At 36.1% G+C, this 17781-nt stretch overlaps 2 protein-coding genes across 3 annotated transcripts in view; both read left to right on the forward strand.

Moving 5' to 3' along the window:
* The first annotated feature begins 925 nt into the window (after positions 1 to 925).
* Positions 926 to 11522, forward strand: ubac1 (UBA domain containing 1). The gene is made up of 11 exons (XM_066658252.1): positions 926 to 1072; positions 1163 to 1316; positions 4285 to 4405; positions 4516 to 4589; positions 4728 to 4835; positions 4964 to 5066; positions 5156 to 5264; positions 5864 to 6137; positions 6382 to 6468; positions 6695 to 6833; positions 8204 to 11522. The coding sequence occupies exons 2-11, from the start codon at positions 1179 to 1181 to the stop codon at positions 8317 to 8319; spliced, it is 1269 nt and encodes a 422-aa protein (XP_066514349.1). The 5' UTR covers positions 926 to 1072; positions 1163 to 1178; the 3' UTR covers positions 8320 to 11522.
* A 725-nt stretch (positions 11523 to 12247) lies between these two features.
* The window catches only part of msh3 (mutS homolog 3 (E. coli)), a 62019-nt gene continuing 56485 nt past the window's right edge, over positions 12248 to 17781 (forward strand). Inside the window, exons 1-7 of one of the 2 annotated variants that reach the window (XM_066655155.1) lie at positions 12248 to 12584; positions 13615 to 13732; positions 14241 to 14437; positions 14862 to 15074; positions 16228 to 16344; positions 16555 to 16672; positions 17438 to 17571. In XM_066655155.1, the coding sequence (XP_066511252.1) occupies positions 12402 to 12584; positions 13615 to 13732; positions 14241 to 14437; positions 14862 to 15074; positions 16228 to 16344; positions 16555 to 16672; positions 17438 to 17571 (1080 nt within the window). In that variant the 5' untranslated portion in view covers positions 12248 to 12401. The remainder of the gene's footprint in view (positions 12585 to 13614; positions 13733 to 14240; positions 14438 to 14861; positions 15075 to 16227; positions 16345 to 16554; positions 16673 to 17437; positions 17572 to 17781) is intronic. The other variant, XM_066655156.1, reaches the window with a different exon arrangement.

Below are 17781 nucleotides of genomic sequence, written 5' to 3' on the forward strand. Positions count from 1 at the left end.
ATCGTGCGCGAAATTAGTCAGAGCCCCGAGCATCTCCCCTTTGAACTTTAATGATCCAATGACTAAGGCAATCCCACAACTGAATATTTTTTTTCTTGAAAATAACTTCAAAACGTGTATAGAGTCTTTTGAGTTTTAAGGGTATAATTAACGTCGAGGGCGACTTAAAATCTAGTGGAGCAATCAAAACAGACATTTTGGTTTTACACAAATTTTACACAAAAATTTTTATTATCTTTATATAAGAAGACTCTTTTTTCTTACTATGCCTGATGACATAGTAAGCAAAACAGATGTTGTGACATATTACATGTTAAAATAAATATATGTCAGTTATTTATATATAAGTCACACTTGTAGACCTAACAAGGTGTTTAAAATGGTGGAATGACATTTTTTTTAAATAGAACTTTATTGAAGAACATGAATGATGGGAGGAAATCAGAGCACCCGGAGGAAACTCATGCAGACACAGGGAGAACACACATTTCTCACAGACAGCTGGAGGGGTGGATCACCAAAGACCCGCTGACTTTAGCTGTTTAGCAGTGACGCATGGTATATTTAAATATAAATTTAGGAAATAGATCATATAGTTTACTAAACTTTAGTGGGAAATGTGATAAATAAAGAATATTCTCTGTACAAAATGTTTCAATTTATTATGATGGGAAAAATAAATAATGTAATTGTCGAAGGGTGTCTTAATATATGCAAGATTTTCAGTGGACGTAGTAAGGTTAAAATAACAATTCACACTTTGCTACAAAATGTAGGTTATAAGAAAGAAAATAAAGCTTAAATATATTTAAAAACATTATGTCCTAAAGTTAATGGTTAAAAGTCCAATCTTCCAATTACGTCGCTGGCAAAAGTCGCGCATGCGTTTGCACGCCGACCCGCTCTGACGTGTACAGTTGTCGCCTGCATCACAGGTGTCAACAAAACAGGCTGCGAACGCATAATAAAAGTCTTATATGTGTTCGAATAAAAAGCGCATCGAAGTTAGATACATGTCGGGGCTTTAGCTCAGGGACAACGGAGCTAACGGGGAGAACAGGATGGAGTGACGGTAATAACTGGAGCTTGTTCATTTAGTTACTGTGGCGCGGTGCTGCGGAACCCATTGAGGCTAATTTAATTCATATAAATGTATATTAAGTCGTCGATTAGGAGCTATGTTCGTGCAAGAGGAGAAGATATTTGCAGGGAAAGTGCTGAAGATCCACATCTGCACAATGGAAGGCGCGGAGTGGCTGGAGGAAGTGACTGAAGACACCACCATAGAGAAGCTCAAGGAGAAATGCTTGAAGCATGTACGTACTGACCAGTGTCTCTCTGTTTTTCATTGTTTAAGGGGGCGTTTTGAAGCTTTATGTCTAGTTATGGCTTTCATACAGGCCCCGGAGGGCGGTCACTGCCATTGGTAAGTATTTTTAGAAGCGAGCAGACGAGTAGACAGAGCTATTTATAATTCAGAGACTTGGGCTGTCACCTATCTGAGCTGGGCTGAGCTGAGGCTATGGTTTACTGGTTAGCTACAGCTACATACAATCTGACCAAGCCTCGTCATTGTAGCTTTCCTGCAGAAATGGTACTAGGACATGATCAATCATCTCCACGTTCAATTTTTGTCTGCAGACGTTCATAGACACTACAGCTCTTACCTGCTCATATGACATTTTTCAGAGTGTAATGAAGTTAATTCCACTTTTAAAAGAAACGTCCTCAAAAATAATTTCTGCTGGTTTTGTTGCACAGTTATTATTAGTTTGCTGAAGTATAACATTTTAGAAAAAAAAATTAAAACCTTAAATGTGGGACCACTTGTAGGAAGTACTTAGTAAGGCCCATATGTCTGGAATTCCAGATTCTAAATATTTCTTATAAGTTAGCCTGTCTTTGGATTTTTTGCTTTTTGTCTTCACCTTTATTAGTTCAGGGATACTCTCAAGTTGGTCTGTGCACATAGCAAGTGTAATATCAAATGACAGATTTTTAATAAGGTCCATGGATGATGTCTTTAATCCAGTTTTTTAATATTTATTTTTTTATATAGTTCAAGTATATGTGTTGAATCAATGTCTTAACATCTTTTTAAGCTCCTCTTCAGTTTGTTCATTGGCTGAGAGACCTTAGCTTCCAAGATTTGCTGATATTATATTTAATGGAAACAATAAAGCCTGGAAGGCAGAATATATTTGTGTATGTTTGCATACATGTTTTTAACGTTAATGGTTCCCTCACATCAGACTTTATTTTTTTGGACATGTTGCTCGTAACAGTACGAATGGTCCTCCTTTCCTTTGATTTAAAGTACATGGCATACCTACCTTACAAAAAATAAATAAATAAAAATCTGACCATAGTGCATGCCTCATGCCTCTGGGCCCAGAGAAGCTCATGGTGCTTCTGGACATATTTATCATAAGACTTTAGTTTGACACAAAAATGTTTAGCTGGCATTTGTGAAGTTAGTTATGCATTGTAGTGTATTGTTGTATGAAAATTTGTCAAAGAAATTCTGAGCTCATATATATATATATATATATATACACAAAAAATTAATGATGGTTCTTAATGCAGTGCCATCTGAGGGTTCAGAGATGATTGAACATGCTCTCATCGCTACATTTATTTATTTTTTTAGTGGCCCGAATGGCTGTATGTTTAAAATTGAAATTGAGCTGACCTGACAGAACATGGAATGTCTTGTGCTTATATTGTTTGCAATTATATACCAGTCAAAGTAAAATTAGAATTTTCATTTTTAATTGATATTTCCCAAACCATTCCACTCATTCATTTGTTCACTGACTGTAAACGCTCATTGAGTTTAGGGTCACAGTGGGTCCAGCGCTGCATGGAGTCACTGGCTGCAGGGTGGGAACACACACTCACACATTCACTCACATCTTTGGACACTTTATCTGATCTGGTTCAAACCCACAACCCCAGATCCTGGAGCGGTTTGACAGCAACATTACCTGTTGTACCACTGTGACATCCCATAATGTTCCAGTAGCTGTACCACTGGCTGCCACACAAACCCAAAGAAATATATCCATCCCTATGCTTAACAACATGTTATTTGGTTATTAGGTTAGGGTAGACAAGAGATTTTTTTGTGACAGGTTTTCAAATGCGCAATTACAAAAATCCCATGAGTGTAAGCAAAATGCACTAAAAGTAGATGTGATGATGTACAGTACCTTTGACACATCACCAATAGAAACCATTATATGTATACTTACCTGTACTTACTCACCTGCAGATGGATCATGTGAGAGGGAAAAGAGTACTATCTCTTGATGCTGAGTTTTACTTACCTGGTTAAACCCATTCTCCAAAGAGGGAAGGGAGAAATAGCACCTAGAAGAAGGAAAATATATTAACTAATAAATATTGAAATTATTAATAAATGTAAAACTTGCCATGGCCGTAAGTGAATATTTGGAATGTTGATAGTTTATTGTTAATTTTATTGCTTATGAAACCTGTGTACCCAAGATACAATCACTTTTACCTCTTTAGGGAATGGTTTATTCTAGGGGGCGGGGCTACCTATACATATATACACCACACAAGGGTAAAAGAGGGGGGCACTCTGCTAGACCGTAGCGAGAGAACATAACCTGATGTGTATAATAAGACTCAAATGACTTTGTCTTCGTTATATCTTTTTGTCTCTGCTAATAGAGAGTTTTGTTTTTGTTAATTTTCTGTAATCATGGAGCGCGCTTGTATATATTGTAAATAGTGATGTAAAGTCTTGTGTGTAAATAAAGGTGGAAGGAAACCAAAAGTCAAACCCCTCGGTTATTTCGAGTCGACCCTACATCGCCACAGCCCTCTCGCCCGACTCTACCCATAGAGAACACCTCCCACCATTACACTTTGCGATGGTTGAGGGGTGAGCTCTATCACAGTAGAGAATCACAATTAAATTAATTATTTTCATTAGGAAAGTCAGCTGGGTGTGCCCAAACTTTCAAGTACAACTCTTGTGTACTTGTCCACAGCAATGTGACACACAAATATTATAGATGTACTGAAAACAAGATATGTGATATTTATATCTTGTTGGCAGGAGGTGACCTGCTAATAATATTAACAGGTGACACAGAATGTAAATGTTTAATCCATGTGGCAGAATCTCTCTTTGCTCTTCAATTTAACATAAAATAAAACTGAATTATGATTTCCTGTGTATATTTTTACTTTGAAATATTGTGAGGGATTGTGGTATTTATTATTGAATTCTGTTTTTTTCTTTACTGACAGTGTGCCCATGGGAGTTTAGAAGATCCTAAAACACTCACACATCACAAACTGATTCATGCAGCCACAGAGAGAATTCTCACAGAAACAAAAACTGTTGCAGATGAAAACCTTAAAGATAAAGGTATTTACCTTATTCTTGACACTTTATTTTACTGTATGCTTCGTTAACCCAAATGTCATGTTTCAAAACAAATCTGTCTCCAATTATAAAAATACTTCTTGTTGTTTCAGACTGCCTATTATTGATAAAGAAGAGACCTCCACCAGCACGTACAAAACTGGCTGAAATAAGTGCTGAAGAGAAAGTAAATCCACTATGACATATCACCTGCACTTTGCATCATAAAGCCATATATCAAGTGTAGGACATAGAAAAATGAATAATTTGATAAATGATTCACTCACTTTTGTTTTTCATTTATTTATGTTTTGTCTGCTGACAGAAGAAGCAGGAGGCCAAGGCTCCTGATAAAGAGGCTATCCTCAAAGCTACAGCAAATCTGTCCACTCGCCACTCTGACCGTACCGTTACTCAGCACAACATTAGAGACGTGAGTGACAGCAGTTAACTGGCTGTGGAATGTAATTTTAATGAGAAATAGTCAATTTTCAAGCTTTGATCAACAATAAAGGAATTTGCATACATTAATATGTAAATTTGTCTTTGGGAATTTTTCAGTTTCAGACAGAACTGAGGAAAATTTTAGTGTCTCTTATTGAGGTAGCCCAAAAAATTCTTGCTTTGAATCCAGATGCTGTTGAACTCTTCAAAAAGGCAAATGGTAAGTGAAAAAGTAAATGATCATAAAATTAATATTATCCTGATTGCTTATTTCTGGGTTTCTTTAATTCCCTTTCTTCTGTTTTGAAGCCATGCTGGATGAGGATGAAGAGGAGCGGGTGGATGAGACGGCTCTTCAGCAGCTGACAGAAATGGGTTTTCCAGAGAGTCGTGCCATCAAGGCACTACGGTTAAACCAGTGAGTTCATTCGCTCTAGGATACCAAGAGTCTGGTTCTAGGATGTCTCTGCATCATACAGAATGCAGCCAAGACTGAAATTATCCTGAGAACAGGCATAGGGAAATTCCTATTTAGATTTGGTGTTATCACAAAATACGCCTGGACGATATGGCCAACATTTATATCATGATATGTCTTAAATTTGGTTTCTATGATACAATTCCGATATCAGTGTAAACAATATAAAAGCCACGGAAATACTACATTTAAACTTGGGCTGCCCATTTAAGAGGGCAGCACCCTGTATTGAATATCACTCAGTGTCTGATACTGTAAATAATGTATATTGAAAATGTATTTATAAATTGTTATTGAAAAATGTTATATTGTGATAAATAGTAATATAATTGTCTATCGATTACACACTTAATTAATAAACAATAGTTGGGCTTTATAAAATAGTACAGGGATATTAAGTGGTAGTAATGTTGTAAAGGTATCTGCAGTGTAAGCATGATCTTTGTTTTAGTCCTGACACCATGACTGTAGTAACTAACAGTGCCACTGGTATAACTGTGATGAGTCATATGCACTAATGAGAGCCGCTGCCATTGCAGCATGTCTGTGACGCAGGCTATGGAATGGCTGATTGAGCATATGGATGACCCCACAGTGGATATGCCGTTGCCTGGCCAGGAGGCTCAAGGAGCAGCCGGTACAGCAGTGGCAGCAGCGGCAGCAGTTTCTGCATCTGCAAGCCGCTCACCCCCTGCCCCTGGGGCTCTTTCCCACACCCCCTCCCAATCCAACTCTGAGGAAGGCAAGCAGGACGAGCTAACGGAGATCTTCAAGAGGATCCGCAGGAAAAGAGAATTCAGGCCAGACTCACGGGTTAGTGTCATGTGTTCGATGTTAGACTACTGGGCTTGTTTTTGAGTTCAAGGAATTTTGAAACTCACATTAACTACACATTAATATGCTGTACATAAACAGAGAAAGCTAAAGAACAAACTATACAGCTAGCTTATATTCTTTGAAAATGTAGTGAATGCAAAATCTTTATATTTATATTGTTCATTGTGCATGTAAGAGTTTTGCTGCAAATCTAATTCAAAAATTCTAATCACCTTTTTAGGCCGTCATTGCATTAATGGAGATGGGCTTTGATGAGAAAGAAGTGATTGATGCTCTTCGTGTCAATAATAACCAACAAGATGCTGCTGTAAGTCACAATATCCAAGTTAAACCATAGAGATTTACAGTTACAATTGTCACAGAAACTATAGGCAAAATACATAGGATCTTTTCCCCATCATTAGAATCAGAACAGCAACAATTCTACCTTAAGACAACATAATACCTATTTTGAAACAATTAGTATAAATAATACAAAAATGCATATTTAGCATTTTTTAATTATTTGCATTTTGCTGATCTGTTTTATGCAGTGTGAGTGGTTGCTTGGTGACAGGAAGCCCTCTCCTGAGGAGTTGGATAAAGGTATTGACACCAACAGTCCCCTCTTCCAGGCCATTCTGGAGAATCCTGTGGTGCAATTAGGCCTCACTAACCCTAAAACTCTCCTGGGTGAGTCTGTCCTTACATGTTTTGATGGCTATCCATGAGCAGTGAATATATGACAATGGTGTCAGTGTTTGTTAGCGTTGCTCACATGTAACTTGCTGTGCTTTTGGAAAAATGCATCTGTTTGGTTTGCTGCATTGATGGCTCGTTTCTGTGATTTTACACGTCACAGGATAATTTTTTTGACACTTAGCAATGTGGGTTGTGATTATACTGTAAAAATATTTAGTAGCACACTTAAGTATGAACCATAACAAGGACTTGTTAGCCAGGTCAGAAATGCAATATTGAATTGAAAAGTTTATAATTAAACAAGTCCACTGATTATCAGAGTTTCTGCTGTTGTTGAACACGTTATTACAGTGGCAATGTTGTGATTTACTCTGACAAAGTAGATAAAGGAATAAAAGGCCAGAAAACGATCTCAGATTGGGCCGATCATTACCTAACAGGATTGACATTTTCCAGAAGTTGACACACTTTCCTGGTCTTAATGAACCATCTGTAACATGCTTTGGTTAAAATAGAACAAGGACATGGCAGCTCCATTTTTTTTTTCGCTGTCTATACAGTCCTGTTCAGAATGACTGGTATCAGTGCCTATTCCTTTAAATGAGGATGTGCCAAAGCTCACTTCAAAATGATCACACTTCAAAGGTTTGCATTTACGCAATTTTTAAGTATTTTTATTTCTCCATGCTATACATTTTTTTTATTGTTTATTTATTTGCTCCATTTAACCTTTTTTTGTGTGTGTGTTCTTTGTTTTTGACTTAAGCAAATTACTACTGTCTTATTTAACAGTTTGTGTGTTGGAAGGTGCTCAAAATTCACAAATTAACTACTTCTTTTAATGGAACATATTATGCCCTTTTTTCACAGGTTCTCTGGGACATATTTAATCAGTACCTTTTTATTTATTTTTTATTCTCTGCACTTGTATAAACGTGGGTCCAGCATTGTGATTGGAAAGACTCAGTCTAGGAGGTAGGACAACTTTGATGTGCCTGTCATCTACACAAGATATGGCACAGAATCAAAGTGGATTTGGATTGGATTGATTGGATGCTTAACCACGCATTAGACATGAAATGGTCCACATAAATATTTTTTTGTTGTTGTTGGGAAGCTTTAACTGGCCTCTGTCAATATGCGATTAAAGAAAAGGTGGCTCCTTAAAAGGTATATGGCATCCTGAAAAACATTTTATTTTTTTTTTGAAAAACAGCTTTCCGTTAAAACTAAAGAAAAACAATAACAGGCATTTGGCGCCATATAATTTAAAGCTTAACAGCGTTACATGCAAGGCTTTTCTGCTGACTGTCCTCTGTGTAAATGAGTTAATGCTGGTGTCTTATGTATTTGGCCTACAGCTTTTGAGGATATGCTTGAGAATCCTTTGAACAGCACTCAATGGATGAATGACCCTGAGACTGGCCCCGTCATGCTCCAAATCTCCAGAATCTTCCAGACACTCAACCGCACATAGAATACACCTCATTAGAGCTGCTGCAAAGAGGAAAAGGTTATTCATTTATAAGGGAAGTGTGTGTGTGTGTGTGTGTGAGTGAGTGTCTGTGTACGTGTGCGCGTGTCTGATATTGTTTATGTGGAAGTGTCACAGGAAGCGATGAATGTAATAGTAAAAACAATGAAATTTTCAGTTTTGAATAATACACAGAGAAATATCTATTTATAACTCAAAAGAACACTTGTAAAAAACATGTAAACAGTAATTTAAAAATAACTAAAAGCTAGCTTCATTATTTTCTTTTTTACATTTTAATAAGATATGTTTTTAATTATATTAAGTACATATTGTTTTTATATAATTTGTCCTCATGTAAGTGAACATCGGGCATCCAGAAAAAAAAATGTTTACACTTCAAGAAAGATTTTTGTATGTTCCATGATGTTCAGATATCAGTCTAACAAATTTATTAATCTCTTTTGAAAGAATGCATCTGATCAAAGTGGGATCATATGAGATGTATAATTATATCAAGTTTATGTTGGTTTAGAGAGCAGTATACGAAACTACATTTATCTATTTCTGCTGTATTGACTCTGAACCTACTTTCCTGTGGGAAATGCAAGCATCATTCATAAGTACTTCATTTGAAGACCATTAAATTTATATTGTCTGATATCATAACAAACACTATACAATCTTTTTATGGTGGTGTGCCATCAGAAATAACGCAAAAACTATTTAATTTTGCTATGTAGGTTGTAGGCATTTTTAACATTGCCATCTACAGCTTACAGCCCATTACTGGTGCTAATTGAAGATGCTTTCTTGTAACCTCAAGTGTCGTGAGTTATACAATGGATCTTAAACAAATAATTTTTCAATGCTCTGCCTACAAATGCATTCCTATATCAGTTGTTTATAGTGCATTTATATTACTTTGAAATTTTAGCTTTATTTAAATATATTCCTATACAATGCATATGGACTGCTACAGTGTTTGTATACTGCTGCTGCTAGGGGTGTAATGATTCTGCTTGACTCAATCTGAAATACAATACAGTGTGAGTCTCAATGTGTTCAGAAATATAAAAGTACATTGTTTGCGCTATAATGCCCTAGTCAGTTCTTTAGCCACAGCTAATGTTTGCCAAAATGTAAAAGCTCAGCCTAGCAAAACATTTACGTCATCTGACAGCATTGTAAACACTATACAGTCCATATATGGTTAGGACTTGTGGGCAGAGCATGTCTGTTCTCCTGTGTAACTGAATGGCACTGATTGCGTGCACCATATGCAAAAGAATAAGGCAGTTGACCTGGCCTTGTAATATGTATGTAGATATTTTAATTTACTTCCAGAAAATGACTGATCCTAAAGCAGCGGGCTTATAGCTTTGCAGTAACACTACCTGACAAGATAAAAGTATTACCTGGAAACTAAGGCTAGATTTAACCTTTTCCATGCACATCACCATCTAAAATTGAAGTTGCTACCATTTGTTAAGTCTTCAGAGCCATACATTAGTGAATGCTCAAAGATAGTTACAATATATATGGAATGTTGACAGAACATAACATTGTTTCTGGATCAGCATGCTTCAAAAAACTTTTTTTCTCTTTTCAACTCACCGGTACAGATTAGTTTGTTCATTCCTGTTTCACTTTTACACAACTATGGCTTGCACAATTTGGTTTGGCTACATCCATGTCCTGTTTTGATGCAGGTTATAAAGGTCTATTATGAATAATAAGTATAACTTATGAATGTCTTGTGAATTATTTATTTTACTTTTTTTGACTAGTTTCACACGCATTTAATTCACAGTCTTGTTACAATAAATTCTTTAGTACTGTCTGGCTCTAATGCTATGCAATACAATGTTCAGTATCTTCAATATAGTACTTCGCAATTAGGTATCTTTGTGCTGGTAAAGTATGGTTGTTCAATATAAAGGTCCCTTTAAATTCTGCTGTAAAGTCATACAGTGAACAAACCCCCACAGGTCAATCCCCCAAACCATTTGGTAAATAGTAGACTGTATATAAGTTTTATTAGCAAAGCTTAATCTGAGATGAAAATGGTCACATTTTAATGGCTTTGACTTGGAAAGTTACTCTTTTATGAGAATAGTTTTCATGGAAATATTATACCAAAGTAATCATGATTTATTTTGTTTTTCCACTCATTTTGTGGTGATGTGTATGTGTGCTTTGCTTCTTCCCCTGTTTCTGTGAGCCTATAATTTTTTTCATTCAGTATTGGAAATGGTTGTGATGTGTATGCTCAGGGGGTTTAGAGATATACCGCAGGGCAAAGCTACTGTTGCAGTAGTCCTAAATATATTCAATGAGAAAAATGTTGGACATGTAAGCTTAGCAAGATAACAGTAGCTTAGAGATTGTAATATGTGAATTTATTTAAATGCTCTTAATTACCTTTGTGTCCTATTTATTCTTAAGCCAAATACATTCTGTTGTCATAAGAAAACATCCACACAATCCAGTTTGGCATTATAGAAAACTACTCTTACTATTGTTTTCATAATAATATGGCTCCACATATTTAATGTCAAATCATACATTTTTCCATCATTCAGTTAAGCTGTGGCTTTGGGGTTTTTCAGACATGATGTTTTATGAAACATACCGTGTTTGAAAGGAACCACCACCGGTTTCAAGAGGAATATGGGTTTCTCTCTTTCTTTCTGGAAATTAGTTGCAGGTTTTATTTGTAGACCTCTTAATAACAGAATTATATGCAATACTGCCTCACTTCAACATCATCACATCTGAAATAATGTATTGTATATATTTCTCCATGACGTGTGTTTAAATCCCAATATTTCTGATAAGGTAATGTGACAGCTGTTGAAACATTAGTTGTGCCTCATGCTTGAAGGAGATGTGTATTCTCAATTATCGGCTGAAACAGCATCACTTTGGGTTTGAAATTTTGCATCCTACAAGAAGTCGTTAGTTAAAAAGCCTGATCCTCACTGACAGAGTGTCAATGTTATAACCCAAGAGTTATGTCACAAATACAGAGACAAACTTTGCAAATATGGAAATGGTTTCTGTTCCTTGACTCATCACCACACTGTCATGTCCTCAAGCGATGTGAGAAAAAGAAAAATCAGCTTTTCCATCAGTGTGTTCACTCTTCACATATTTAGAAGTGAAAAGCCTTGTTTTTGTATTACAATAAATAAATAAATAAATAAACAGATTTGGAATTTACTATACATTTTGTTATGTTTTATTTGTAATGAAGAATCTAAGGAAGTGTTTGTTTGTTTGTTGTGTTTGGTTTTACAGCAACCAAAAAAGAACAAGTATGGTGTATGAGGGATAAGCAGTAATAACGCAATAGTTTTACAAAATTTTATAATATAATAACTATGTATTATCCATATTTACATTTTTAATATTTTTACTTTTCGGACACCTGTCTTTTTTCTGTGTCACCAGGAATTATATTCATGAAGACACCTCTCAAGTTTTAAAAATATTAGTATAAAATGTAAGTGCTATTCTGTAATTAATACACAATGATTACAAAAACCAGCTGCATAATAATTGTTTCTATTTAAATATTTATGAAGCATGATACATTTGAATTTATTTTTACAGATATAATAGTAAGACAATGCACTTTCCTGTACGTCATTGTCTGACTCTTCCACTCAAGCAAGAGGCCTGTAAATGAGGAAAATTTAACTGCTTTAATAAGAAATTTATCAATATTAGTATTGTACGGCTTATTTTTAGGGCTTCTTCTAATGCCCAGCATTGTTAGGAGTAGGCAGTGGATCAGACAGCTCTGCTGTTGGAGTTTCTGTGTACTGTGCCTATTTGTACGCATCTTTGACCCCGAGAAGGACGTACCTGTGGCAATTAAAGCAGCCTGCGCAGCTCCATCGCATCCACGACCCTATTGCAACCTTATGCGTCATTTACGCGCCAACATGAGTTCAGCTCCAGAAATGGGCTGTTTTAATTTTGCTGAGACTCTGCTTTGATATTAACATTTTATTGCGGTTTCTAGAATCTGCGAACAATGCAATAACCTTTTAACGTTGCGTCGGTGCTCTACAGTCATGCATTCTCGTTTTAGACGAGATTCCGCAGCGAAGGCTTCTAAGAAGTCTAGCACACAGACAACAATCAGCAGATTCTTCAGCAACAAGCCTGATACATCTAAATCCTTCGACAACTCTGCTAAGGATGCCGGGGATGGTCTCTCCGGGATTAAATGCGGTGCTTGGGAAGGCAGAGGAAAGGTATGAGATTTTTTTTTAATTAACACGGAACACACTTTAATTCCAAATATGTAATGTAGTTACAAAATTAAGTTAAAGCGTACTGTAGTCTCTGTAATGTGTGACACATTGCCTATATCGAAGTTGGATAAATATCTAATATAAACTGAAGGGAAGGGAGGTAATAGACGTCCCCTGTGCTATTTAATGTAGTATTTCGTTGTGTACTAGAAGTTTTGGTAAAGGAGCATTTAGTGTGTTTTGCTAGTAGCAGTGTAGCCTACAATGTTATAAAGGTAAACAAAGCTGAAAACTGTTACAAATACCAAGAATGTGCTGTGTAAATGTTTTTTATTCTCAATATTTTCACTGAGCATGTTTTTTTTTTTTAATAATAAACACATTTGGAATTTATACTTTCAACACTGAGAAAAACAATTGGGATAGACACAATAACCAGTGTGTTAGACCGCTCCTTTTTAATTTACAAAGTTTACAATTTAACTTTATAGTTTGACAAAGTGGAATCAACAGCTCAGACCATCGTTTAGATCTGATATGAACTCAGGCCCGCAGAACTCTGTGGCATTTATTTATTTATTTAAAATAGTTGAACCAAACCTTCATGTTTCTGCCTAAGTGATTTTGCACACAAATGAATACAAATACTAGAGGCATTTAGCTTTTTATGACATAACAAATAATAAAAAAAAAACCTATTTGGACTGCTTATGGAGTTTATGGATTGAGGAATTAATGGAATACTTTTAAACTTTATTAACATTTACATAATAAATTTAACTTGACTTTGTGAAAGTGTACGAAGAATTAATTTTCATAATATGGGCCCATTTGTCATTAAGTTTTGTCATTAATGTTGTCAGAAATGTCATTAATTTTTGCGAAAATCCCAGGGCCTTGTTATGATGTTTCTGCTTAAGTTGTAATTAAGCTGAAATTGTTTGAATGCAGCATTACATCAAATAAAAATAGAAACTCAGTCATGTTTATTATTCTTAGACTCTTTTTTTTTTTTTTTTTGGAAATTTAGAAGAGACTACAGTTGCCTGATAGAAGAGATTCTATGGAGAAACGAGCTAAACTCTCTCATGCTGGAGAAGAAATTGAATTGGACTTGGAGAACATCGGTGTCAAATGTAAGAGCAGAGGTTGGTAATAATATTTCCTCATTTCCAGGCATCTCCATTAAAATGTTCTTTAGCTTTTGTTTTCAGCCAAAAAGAACCTCAGTGACAAGAATAGGACCTACGTACTACTTAGATGTTTATAGATGTAGAAGTAATTCTGTATTTCTCACTTCTCAATATTTCCTTTTATGTTCTTATATTCCTAATAAATGTATAGTGCAAAAATATTTTTTGAATGATTCCTTGTAAGAACCACTTTGATTTCCCTATAGAAAAATGTTTGAAACAGTGGTGTGTGGATGTGGAGAATCTCAAACGCTTACTGGAAAGGTTGCTCCTAGGACATTGAGATTACAAGGAGGTTATTTAAACTCATGGGAGGTTTTTCATACTTGCACATCTAATTTGCAAAAAATAATCATTTTAATCATTATAACATACTAAGATTTTTAAATAAATGTGATTGTAGAACCCTCAGTTCTCCTTTAAATTTACTATAGACTAGAATTTCCCATATTCCTTGTTTCAGATTCTAGGGCATCTACCTCTAAGGGCAGTCTTTCCTGCTCCACTCTGGAGAAACTGCGAGGCTTCAGTTGTCAAGGAGAGAATGAGAGCAGCGTTCCAGAGAAGCATATGAAGATGGAAATTGAGGCATCGGACAAAGGGGAGCAGCAGGCAAAGATAGAGGAGGACACAGAAGAAGAATCCAGCCATAACAAAGAGGTCTCACACCTATTTTAAACATGCTCACTAATATCTGGGTGACATACCCTCTAAAGCATTAACTGATTCATTCAGGGAATGCAAAGCAATTTGATTCTATATATTGTGTCATTTGTATAATATTGAAAAAATATTAAAATAATGAATTCACTTTGATAAATGTTTGTAACTGGTACTGCCTGTCCCAAAGGTGTCCACTGCAACAGTGGTCATTTTTGACCTTTTATATTTTGTGGAAAGCAGTGAACCAGATGCTGCTGCTTTTAAAGACTACTGCAGCATTGTTGAAAGTATCCACATTAATAAGAAATGTAAATATGTTTGTATTAAATTAAAAAGACTTTTGCGAACATTAAAAGCATTGCTTCATATAACATGATTAAGCAATGTATTCCTTACAGTGATTTTTGGTTCTTTTGCTCAGGGCTTGAAGTTAAATAAATTTGCCAAGTCTGGTGGTGTTGGTGGTAGTGTTACTAAGAAAAGTCCTCCAGAAACCGCAGGCCCTAACAAGAGAACAAAAAGTATTTACACCCCTCTAGAGCTGCAGTTCATGGAGATTAAGGAGCAACACAAAGACACACTCCTCTGTGTGGAGTGTGGCTATAAGTACAGGTTCTTTGGAGAGGATGCAGAGGTGAGTTATAAAACATACTTTATATAACATTTGGAGAAATTCATATGATGTATTATTATTGCAAAGTCTTGTATCTTTTTGTTTTGTCTAGATTTATTTTATGGTTAACATTTAGAAGAAGGTTTTATTTTTACAGGGATGATCTTACGATTCAGCTGCTTCAATACTGAAATACTTTTATTTGTTTAAATCATATGTACATTAACAGCTAACATTTTAACATAAAAGGCATTGCGGTGTCACAGTCACACAGCTCCAGGGTCCTGAAGGTTGTGGGTTCAAGTCCTGCCCCGGGTGACTGTGAGGAGTTTGGTGTGTTCTACCCGTGTCCGCGTGGGTTTCCTCTGGGTGCTCCGGTTTTCTCCCACAGTCCAAAAACACATTTGGTAGGTGGATTAGTGACTGAAAGTGTGTGGGTGTGTGTGTCTCCCTGTGAAGGACTGGCATCCCCTTCAGGATGTGTTCCTGGCATGCGGCCAATGATTTCGGGTAGGCTCCAGACCTACCGAGACCCTGAACTGGATAAGTGGTTAAAGGCAATGAATTAATTTATTAATAATTAAAGGTACTTAAGAAAATGTTAAGTAAGGAGACAGTAATAAGCATCACTAAACAGTTAAGTAAATCACTGTTAATCATTAAATAATAATAGAAACAAGAACTAGCATTATTTTAGGATTGTATTAAATTTTAAACGAGGAAAAAAATTGTAACCTGGAAAGACATTCAGAAATGGTTAGTTTTTACAACAATAGCTGAGATGTATCAAAACATGCTTTTAAAGAAAACAAATCGGAGTACCCGGAGGAAACCCACACTGACATGGGGAGAACACACTACAGTCCTCACAGTCACCCGGAGTGGGACTCGAACCCACAACCTCCAGGTTCCTGGAGCTCTGTGACTGCGACACCACCGTGCCGCCCTTTAATTCTGTTCCAGTGGTGGGCTAATTTATAGATAGGAGTCTTGCCCAAGGACTGTTGTGATTCAAGCTAAGAAACTAAGAAGCTAGTCTGCTGTGTTGAGGGCAGTCGTGTTATGCACTAAGAAGTAACAAGCACAAATAATTTGTGAATACTATTTAATCAGGTCTGCATTATGGTCATGTATATGAATGTCACAGTTTGGCATCTTGTGCTTCTGTGGACAGATCGCAGCAAAGGAACTGAACATCTTTTGTCACCTGGATCATAACTTCATGACGGCCAGTATCCCTACTCATCGCCTCTTCGTCCACGTCCGGCGCCTCGTCTCTCAGGGCTATAAAGTCAGTGGGTACCTTCAAGCCCTGTTCTATGAATTTGGTGTTAAAAAAATAATAAAAATTATCAATAATTCTGCCATATTTCTGATATTCTGTCACTTTTGTTAGTTGTGTCTATTCTTATTACTGTGAATTATGTCTTTCATTTTATCCAGACATTTTCAGAGAAAATCTGTATTGTTGTTTTTTGTTTGTTTTATGGCGGTTTTATAGGTTGGAGTTGTGAAGCAGACAGAAACATCAGCAATCAAAGCCTCCAGTGCCAACAAGAGCTCCCTCTTCACTCGGCAACTAAGTGCACTTTACACCAAGTCTACACTGGTTGGGGAAGGTGTGCTTCTTGTTTGTGGGATAGTTTTAAAGCCATTATTTTGTAAAATGTTTAAAATTGTGAAGTTTGTGTTACCACATATAAGTGAATTAACCCTTGGGCAAAGCACTGAACCCACAACTGCTCCCCAGGCGCTGGGGATGGCTGCCCCCTGCTATGCGGTGTGTGTTCACTGCCCCTAGTGCACTAGTGTGTGTTTACTGCCACAGATGGGTTAATTTCAAATATCCAAAATGAGAACAAAAATATGTAGATTAATGATAATTAAGATTTAATTTAAAGTAATTTTGGACCATTGTTTTAGTGCAAATGATATTGTTGAGCAAACAAAAATGAACCAAAAACAAGGATAAAAAAAAAAAAAGCTGTGAATTGTCATAGAATATTAAACAACATGACAATAACATGGTAAATGTTAGTTTTAATCTGGATGGTCCTTTAGGAAATGTTTTGTAGAATTCTGTTATCTATTAAAGAAGTATAAGTATATCATATAACTGAAAACTCTGCAAGTTGTCAGTTTTGCTAAAATTTTAAATCTGCAGTAAAGGATTAAAGTCTTTGCGACACTGATTAACTCCTTATATCCTAGAGGCTTCTATGTGGATTTACATTTCTCTTCTTTAGTAGGTAATAAATAACAACTGTTATAATTACTAGTAGTGAAATAAAAACACCAGGGATACAATGTTTACCTGTGATGGGGCAAAAAAAGTTTTGATTATTTATAGTGAGCTTTTAATAGAACTGTTTTCTTTGTGTCAGATGTGAACCCTTTGTTGACACTGGGGGATTTGGAGCAGGCTGAAGATGTAGTGCAGGACACACCTAACAGCTACCTGATGTGTGTGAGTGAGAACTGGGACAAACAGAGCAAGGAGCTGACTATGGGCTTAGTGGTAAGTAATATGGATAGCAAAAGGATGGAATCATATTCACCCAACTTTTTCTTCACATATTTCTGAATTTCTTAAACAAATACATGCACAAGTTTACAAATTCTTATTAGCCTGTAGTTAAAAGGCAGTGCTTAATGAGCTGTTGGACCCTGCTGAGTGAAGGAAAATCCCAACAACAACAAGATCGTAACAAGAAAACATATAGACCAA

The sequence above is a fragment of the Hoplias malabaricus genome, chromosome Y (genome assembly GCF_029633855.1).
Source record: "Hoplias malabaricus isolate fHopMal1 chromosome Y, fHopMal1.hap1, whole genome shotgun sequence".
Lineage (NCBI taxonomy): Eukaryota > Metazoa > Chordata > Actinopteri > Characiformes > Erythrinidae > Hoplias > Hoplias malabaricus.

Coding starts and splice junctions, on each gene's coding strand:
- ubac1 (XM_066658252.1), top strand. CDS start 1,179: ATGTTCGTGCAAGAGGAGAAGATATTTGCAGGGAAAGTGCTGAAGATC. Junction 5,067..5,155: donor ACTCTTCAAAAAGGCAAATG/GTAAGTGAAAAA, acceptor TCTGTTTTGAAG/CCATGCTGGATGAGGATGAA. Junction 5,265..5,863: donor AAGGCACTACGGTTAAACCA/GTGAGTTCATTC, acceptor CTGCCATTGCAG/CATGTCTGTGACGCAGGCTA.